Genomic DNA, 8937 nt, shown 5'->3' on the forward strand with positions numbered 1-8937 from the left:
GCCCCCCCCCCCACTGCAAGGCACACCCACAGGGGCATCCCCTGCACCCACTGCTGCATCACCTGGATGCAGTTCTAGACTCACCCTCCGCTTCCCACACTTTTGCTCTACCTTGCCCTCTAAGGCCAAGGCAGGAAGAAGCAGCCAGAAGAGGGAGCCTAGAAACTGCTCTGGCTGCAATAGCAGCTAACAGGGAGAACAGTGACTGAGCAAGAGCCTGGAGGCTGCCCATTAACCCTTCACGGGCTTCATGCAGTTCACAGGCCACCAGTTGGACAAACCTGGTGTCAAATGGAGTGCAATAGATGTAAATTTACTTGTGGCATATATCATCGCATTCCTACCTTAATCAGTTCATTCATGATTATTAGAAATTCTCTAATCATGAATATGAAAGGAAATAATGTATTAAAGAAATGAAGTCCACATAGCAACACTTCCTTTTGCTGTATTTTTTACACCCCTCCATTGTATACTCTTCAAATAGTGTAAGTACCCAAGCTCCACATTAAGCCCTAAATCTTTCCTTCAAATACTAACCTAAGTGCTTAACTGCTTAAAACATGCATATCAGTAGTCACTCACAGCACATAAAGTGCATGTATAAGGTCTTGTAAGAGTCAGGCCTTTGCTTTCAGGTTCCAGTTTAGAATCTTGAGAAATAAGGACTCAGTCCATTAAAGCCAGCGTACTCAACCAGAATGATAAGGACTCAGTCCATTAAAGCCAGTGTACTCAACCAGAATGTTAACCGTAACTCATTATGAGTGTAATTAGCCATGTGTTTTGGAGGAACTTACCAAGTGTTTCCACATGTTCTACTTAAGCACCATGGCATTGGCCCATTAAGTTATTTTATTATTTTCCAGCTTTATCACTGTATCAACCATGATGATCAACCATCATGAAATTCAGCTGCTGTTTATACTGTTTCTGATTAAAATAATGAAAGTAGGGTCCTGCTCATCTAGTTCCACAAACAAAATTACGATTTTCTGTTATGACATAATTTCCAAAGGCCCCAACTGTGATGTTGTAAATGGAGGACTGTGATATCAGAAGACTAACATACTTTAACATTTTTGTCTGTGTGGATTTTGATAAAAATCAAAATCACACATTTTTCTGCCTTCTAGTTCTTTTTAAATTGCCTTATGTAAATAAATTTAGTCAGTGATGTTTAAAATCATACACTGCAGTACTACTATCAGATTTTTAGATAACCTCTTTTCAAATATAGTTTTAGAAATAGTCGAGTTTGTTCCCAGTTAGTATGTCCTTATTTTCTACAGGTCTTATTTTAAACAAATCAGTGCAAGTTGATAAGCAGAGTTTTAAGTCATTACAGCAGCTGCATCATCAAAAGCAGGAAAGAGAAAAGATTGCAGTTCTATTAACTGAGGTACGAAAGATTTGGATCCAGTTTCCTTAATATTTCAAATATTTGCTCCAATTTTATTCCATAAGCTATCTACCTGAATATCCTTATTTTGTCATTTTGTTCTTCAGAAGTAGTTATGTGCCTTGATCTTTAATTAAAACTGTATTAATATTTTAAACGTTTAAGGGCACATCATTAGTACAACCATGCCACAGGAAAAATAAGTCATGTCATAGTGGTCAACAGAATAAACAATTCCAAACACAATCCTTTCTATTCAGAAAAAAATAATTTCATTGCTCATTAACTTTATTTAAAGGAGTATAAGGGTATGTGTTTGCTTTTATCTTATCTTGTGATTTGTAGGAGAAAAGGGCAACAGAAAACACAAGTCAAAATGGAAGGGCCCATGAAGCACACAAAGATGCAGCACATAAGAAAGAAGAAACTGAACTAGCCAAGAAACTACTAAAGCCAGAAACTTCTAATAGAACATTCAGAGGTACATTCAATACTTTTTTAAAGACCTCATTTGATTTTATCTAAACAGAATAAATACAATACTATATAGTGGTATCATAGGCTTTAGCTTGCATCCAACCTGAAATAAAGACATTTAATAATAGTATGTAATACTAAATGCCATTGAAATCCACTTTAAAGATGCTGCTGCACTTGTGTAGCAAGTGGAGCTGTGCACTTCTTGTACTTTTGTGCTTCTAACAGCACTCTGTGACGTTCATAGAAACCAGGCATCTTGTCTGAGCGTGGCCTACAACAGCTTGGTTGACAACTGACCTTACATTCGTCAGTAATACTAAAGACTGCTGATCCCCATCATGTGGGCAGCAGAGGGACAATTTCAGATGTGGGCTGAGAGACTAACAATGTATACTTACTACAGGAATAGTGTCTAGTGGCTGGTCTAGGTCTACCTTCTTTCCCCTCTATCTCAGTAAAATCTGAGGTCATCAGGGCCTTACTGCTCTTCAGACTTGTTTTTTGTCCCACATATTGTAAAGGTGTAACAAAGCTATCTGATCTTTTGCCAGTGCTTTTAATTCCTTTGGGCCCCTAGGTGCTCATCTAATATCAGTTGTTTGCTTGAGTAGTGAACCTCCTGGACAGATGGACACACCCTGTGATGGGACTTCTCTCTGAACCAAAGGCTGCTGTTTTCTCTCTTGCTGTAATCAGTATGACATCATTCCTCCAGTAAACGAGGAAAAGGAGTTCTCTGAATTAGGGACAGCCTTCATGTACCTATTTGGCCATGAGTGCTACTTCATCGTGAAAGAATGGGTTGTCTGTTAGCTTTAGTCAATGAAATTATGTTTTTCTCAAAGTTCATATGAACAAGCATTCTGCCATATACTTCAGTGAATGAACCTGGGAGAGAATAACCTTGTGTAAAACAGGACTGATAATATGTACATAAATGTGTCTTAATGTTGCCTAATGCTCCTAATGAAGCATTAAAATTATTGTTAGAAAAAACAGTGATTAAAAAGTAAGACTGTTCTTAAATAAAATTATTTCATTGCAGTATTTTTGAGGGAAGAAACACAGCTGATGGAAGAAAAAATACATTTTGAATGCACGGAACGAGGAAAGAAAAAAATAGAAGTGCAAGAAAGGAAAGCTGACTTCCTGAAAGAACTAGAAAAACTGCTAAATGATGAACAAACTCCATCTACAGATGATGCCCCAAGAAGGGAGAGTAATCAGGAAAAAGATGCAGTGGAAGAGAATGAAAAAGAAGAAAGGAAAAAAAGTAGCCAGTTAAGTGACAACACAGGAGCAAATAATAAAAGTGTAACTCCAACTCAAAGGAACAGAACACCGACTAGATTGAAAAAACAGTATACTTTCACAGAAGTCATTGAAAACTTGCATCAGGGAATTCCAGCCTCAGGTCCAATATCCAACACAGGCAGCTTTCGCAACAAGCCAGGTCGACACCAGTGTGAAACAGCATCAAAGGCAAAAACTTCATTTGGTGTATATGAACCATCATTTGGTAAATTTATCAAAGCAAGGCAGAAGGCCAGTCTAGTTGAAGATGGAGATTATACTCATAGGACATTAATGGAAAGAAAAAACACTCTTATGAAAGAGCTCTTTGGACCGGGCAGTGTTTTAAAAGATAACCATTCAAACCTTAACACGAGACAGCTTGAAAAAGAGAAAAGTATGGAAAGTGAAAGGATACAAAATGACCAGAGATGTACAATTTCAAGTAATCCTGGTTTGCAATGTGGAGATTTTAAAACATCGCCAATAAAGTCTATACAAACAATTTCATCCTCAGAAGACGCAAAATAGCTATTTAATGCAATGTTCAATTAGTGTAGCCAGTTTTTTAAATCTTCTTGCAGTATGTTCCACATTTATTGAAAAGCAGCTTTTTTTTACCTTTTAAGATCTCACTTAAATGTTATTCAGAGTAAATTTTACATCAGTGATCTTATTCAGCAGATACGAGAAAACCATGAAAATGAAGTTCTCCATCACAGAAGAGTATTTCTCTACAGAAGATGCATCAGGGTGCTTACAATCTGATTGGTTGATAGGTTGAGCACTCTTGGCCATATTAGGATACTTAATTTAGAACACTTGATGATTTTGGCTCCTGTGAGAGGTTAGCAAAGTTAAGCCTTGTTGTGGCAGAAAGTCTTCAGATCTGCAGTTCAGTTTTTCTGATTGTTCATTACAGAGCCTTTGGGACAAAATGCAAGCTTTCAATGTTGGTTTTCAAGTGGGATCTTTGTCAGCTGGTTGGGCTGAGCAATCTGCTTTTATAGCTATTACTAGGCTATTACTGTTAACACCTGAGAGAGTCCCAAAGTAGTTTCAAAATTCAAATAAAATAAAAGACGTGATGTTATTGTGTTTTCACCAGATTCATAAACCTCAGAGGCAAAAAATGAAGCTTCAGAAGTTATCGTGGAATTTGCTTTGATCAGCTGATCAAAGCAAATTCCATGATAACTACCCTAAATGAGTGACATCAACTAGTGAATTTTCAAGTTTTTTGTTAACTGAAAGCACTTACTTATTTTGGCAAGGTTGGGGGAATGCAGTCTTCAAAGAGTATTAAAAATGCTGTTTAGTGTGGGAGGGTGTTTTTAATCTATACAATAGATTTTTTGTTTTGTTTTCTGCTTTAAAATAATACAGGGAACATCAAATATTTGCTAGTAAGATATTTTAGACACGTAGTAAGTGACAGACAGACAAAAAAACTGTTTTGCATGCATTTGTATTTGTTTTCAAAGAGGAGCAAAGACATTGATAAACCACCAAAATCTAAATTCTTAATTATCCCATAACATGTTGTTATGATTTAAAACAAGACACTCTTAAATCTGACCATTTGCAGCACATTCCTCTGAGAGAGATTCATAATTTTTTTAATTAAACATAAAATACTATGATTAAACAACGCAATGGCATGATTTTAAAGATGATTTAGTATAATCAAAAATGTACTGGGGAAGGAATAGCTGCGATTTCAATATTCCTCCTATGTAATGGTAGACACACCCATATTTAAAAGTTTTACTACAACAAAATAGAAACCAACAGTTTTGCTTACAGTTCCCAAAGGGCCAAAGCTTGCTTGCCCTCAATCCACCCAAACAGCCTGATTAAAGAAGTCTAGTAGCTCAGTAGGTAGAAAAATCAAAAGCTTCAGTAAGTATGGCTGCAGCTCTCATCTATTTTGGCTATATTTAACTGACCAAATCTACCAGTGTAGTCATACAAATAGTCACAGGAAAGCTGCATCTGGTCAAGCTGACAAGATCAAAAGAGATGACAGGTATCCATACCAGCTGAAGCTTTTGCTATGAAAAACAATGCTGCCTCTTTGGGTCTTGCTGCTGTTGCATTCCCGTGTAACACAAGCAAACTGAAGTATCATAAGAGGAATCTTATGACTCAAAATATCAATATTACAATTAAAAGTCTTTTGTTTAAAATGCATCAAAATCTGTACCCCATATGTGTAACCCATTTTTTGGCTGCAGAATGTAACTTACGCAAAAATCATTAGTTACCTAGCGAGGAAACTTTAATGAACCTTTTAAAAATGTAATTTAAAAAAAAGTTAGAGACTGAACAACTTTATTTTAATAAATTAACAAACAAACCATTACACACATTCTTATTCCCAGTATTTTTACTTGGTGCTATGTATCTTACGTATAACACTTGCTAAATTACCATTACTATAAAAACAAGCCTATGTTAAAAATGCATGCACCAAGAAAAACATTATATGCACCCATACACAAATAAAATGCATCATTTAAGACAGGGTTGGGTAATTATTGGGGCCTGGAGACCACATAGAGAGTTTTGATGAATTGTCATGAACTAGGTCAGCGCACATGCCCCCCGCCAGCAACAATTCAACAAAATACCGTATGTGGGATGGGGATACAGATGGGCAGGGAACAGTATTTGGGAGCAAGACAGGCAGGTGAGACCAGGATCACAGGGCAATGACAGCACTGGGCTGGGGCAGTACCCAGGCAGCGGTAGCAGCACTTGGAGCAACCCTGCCAATAAGTTGTGTGCGCTGGCTAGGATCGGGGCCAGCAGGTGGAGGCAGGAGCGCAGCACTGGCTGACCTGGGCAGGGCTTGGCCCTGTGTGCAGCGCTGCTGGGGCAGCCACAGGGTGCATTCACTCAATTGGCAGGCATGCCCCACAGGTCAGATCCAATCAGGTGGTAGGCTGAATCTGGCCCACGGGCTGTATTTTGCCCACCCTTGATTTCAGGACTTCATTATGACCATTAATGACCTTAAGAAGTCATTCCTTAACACAGTAAAATCTGGCCCACTCCTCCAAGAATATGGAGGACACAATGCAACTGAACTGATGAAGTTTCACTGCACAGGCCGCTCCACTGCAGGCAGGTAAGGACTCCTGGTATCAATATAGAGGGAAGATGGGGTGGTGAGGGAGGGGCTGCAGTTCCCTCCACAGAAGGATGTGGGGGCAGGGCTTCTAAATCAGCAGTTTTACAAATCTACAGATCACTATCCTTCCAGCAAAACGGTGCCAGGAGCTGCTATGGACATATCACCAGTGTAGCTCAGAGATACTGAAAGCACCTTTTGTACTCTTCTACAGGTTGGTAGCATTCCTTCCTTATAAGACAACGTACCTCCACTAGTTTATTGTAGCTAAGTACAGCAGGAAAGCTTAGATCCAAGTAGGGATTGTCCTGTATTTTTACCATTTTCCTTTAAAATCTGTTTAGTACTTTAGATATTTGAACCAATGGACTTCTTTATGGGCTGAGTCTCGGGCCATCCTGCAGGATGACAATATCACAAATATGTTCTGAAGTCTTCCTTTTGAAATTTAACTATCCCCCTCCCAGCTCCCCTTTCAACCATGAAACAGGGCCATCTTTCCTTCCCAAACATGTCTTTGGCCTATACTCTGGCATGTCTGAAATGAGAGCTTATTTATTCCTCTTCTTGGGCCAACACAAGAAGAATGTGACAGGAGTCTGCAGTCAGGAACAGAGAATGGCTCATGTTCCTTTGGGGATGGGGATGAGAGGCATCTGATCTGATTCTCCTGCTCTGAAGAAGGGCCACTTGGGATGGAAAGACAAATAGATTCAAGCAAGCAGGTCATCACTAGATGTCAGAAGTGTAGAAGTAAGTGTAGCTAGCTGCTACATATTAAGCAATTTAGAGAGGATCAGGAAGTAGCAGTGTGTAAGACATACATAACACACTTTCTAAGATAGCCTAAGTGCATTGAGGTCCACAACAAATAGACAAGTCAGGAAATCAACACCTAACTTAAAATGAGCCAAGAACTTCCCTTACCACCTTCTCCTCCCCTCCCAAAATACAACCAACCAAACAAAAAGCCCACCCTTTTATAAAACAACCATGATACAGTCCATCAAAAACTAGTAAGCTCCATGAGAATACCTATCTGTGCAGTTCAACATCAAAATTAATAATAAATTAAGCACTGCAGTCAATTTTCAGTTAATTTTTTTTGCAGTGACAAATTCTTGGGGTTCTGCAGTTGACCAATTTTTTTTTCATTGTTGGACAGCAAAAGAAACATGAATAGTAATGTTGTTATTTAGAAACAGCAGACTGAATTTGAGGGACAAGTTAAAGAAAGATGGTAGAGCTGGTAAAATTTTTGATAGTCTGCTGCCACAAAACATGGAAAATTCAAGCTCATTGCTTCCTTATTCAGAAAGCCCCTTTCCCTTTTATGCACAAGTATAGTTCATGAAAGCTATGCAAGTGCACTTTAGAACTCTGTAGGTCACAGGAATTCTCCCTCAGCTGAAAGGGTGAAGCATGATGGCCACAACTTTGTTGCAAACCACAAGCCAACAGGTAATTCCAACACCACCTGAAAAGAAACATAGAAGCATCATGTAAATCGCTATATCAATAACCCTGAAATATACCAACTCTGGTAAGCAATTTAGGAAGCTTCAAAACTGCAAGTGAATGAAAATTTCTGAAATCAAGGGAACCGAGCTATTAACTGGCTACCTAGAGAGGACCTGATAGTCACCTGGAGAAACCAAGTCAGAAGAATGATGTGTGCCAACTTGCAGTATATACATCCTGCAGTTTCTAAACATCCCAACTGCACAGTTACAGATTCAGGACTTTGTTGCTAAGGCATAGATATATATGGACATAAGGGGTCCTACAGCTGAACTTTACAAAAATCATTAAGAAAATTGATTTTTTTTAAATAGTTGTGAACTAGGGATCCAGGTTTTCCATTTACTATGAAGGGGGCTGCAAGTTGGGAGTGAGGGGCACCAACACATCAGGGCTGCTCAATGCCACAAAGCCATTATGCTAGTTCCTGTACAATCTTGTATTATAATGTAGGCCTTACTTTTAAAAATTCACAAACTCAGTCATTATCTTGCTATTTGTTGAACGCAGAGAAGGATAAAATTAAATATATATTGGGTTTTAAATATACATACGGCCTCTGACTACAAAGTGGAACCCCATTACATAATATAAAAGCAAATTAAATTGCTAAATTTCTAACTGTCATAATACTGAATGCTATTGAAAATGTTGGTAAGAAACATGTTCTTTTAACTTCTGTGACCCTTTATTATTATACTCAAGCATCCGCATTAATTTGGAGAGGAGATAAAAGCTTAATCTCTTGTATAAATAGCCCTACCTGCCACTCCTGTAGGAAAGGCTACTAAGCGCTCCAATGGAGCTAGCCATTTGCTTGGAAGCACCGTAACTGGCTCAGAATAATATTTCCAAATTAGCGAGATCATCAAGGTAGCCTAGAACAGACATTATTAGCCAGGACAAGAAATCACGAAGTACATGCAGTTTTCTATTTTGGAGCAGTAAATTATGCACTCCCGTTACAAAGTGTAGTTAATTTATGAACGTAACATCATCCCCATACCCCTAAAAAATACAACAAATTGGATACAACAAATTTCTTAACTACAGAACTAATATTAAAATATCAACTTCAAACCATGCTTTTTGGGCAACTTCCTGT

General features: G+C 38.4%; 2 protein-coding genes across 3 annotated transcripts in view; one reads left to right on the top strand and one right to left on the bottom strand.

The window, feature by feature from the left end:
* Positions 1–4216, top strand: part of LCA5L (LCA5L, lebercilin like) — a 22416-nt gene extending 18200 nt beyond the window's left edge. Inside the window, exons 6-8 of the mRNA XM_019524242.1 lie at positions 1293–1402; positions 1748–1883; positions 2928–4216. Of these exons, the coding sequence (XP_019379787.1) occupies positions 1293–1402; positions 1748–1883; positions 2928–3706 (1025 nt within the window). The 3' untranslated portion in view covers positions 3707–4216. The remainder of the gene's footprint in view (positions 1–1292; positions 1403–1747; positions 1884–2927) is intronic.
* WRB (tryptophan rich basic protein) overlaps positions 3692–8937 on the bottom strand; it is a 17499-nt gene continuing 12253 nt past the window's right edge. Inside the window, exons 4-5 of one of the 2 annotated variants that reach the window (XM_019524243.1) lie at positions 8596–8710; positions 3692–4212 (exon numbers count right to left, since the gene is read on the bottom strand). In XM_019524243.1, the coding sequence (XP_019379788.1) occupies positions 4136–4212; positions 8596–8710 (192 nt within the window). In that variant the 3' untranslated portion in view covers positions 3692–4135. Of the gene's footprint in view, positions 4213–5492; positions 7789–8595; positions 8711–8937 lie in introns of those variants that run through there. The other variant, XM_019524244.1, reaches the window with a different exon arrangement.

Source organism: Gavialis gangeticus, unplaced genomic scaffold, assembly GCF_001723915.1.
Source record: "Gavialis gangeticus isolate Ggan-Ray unplaced genomic scaffold, GavGan_comp1, whole genome shotgun sequence".
NCBI lineage: Eukaryota > Metazoa > Chordata > Crocodylia > Gavialidae > Gavialis > Gavialis gangeticus.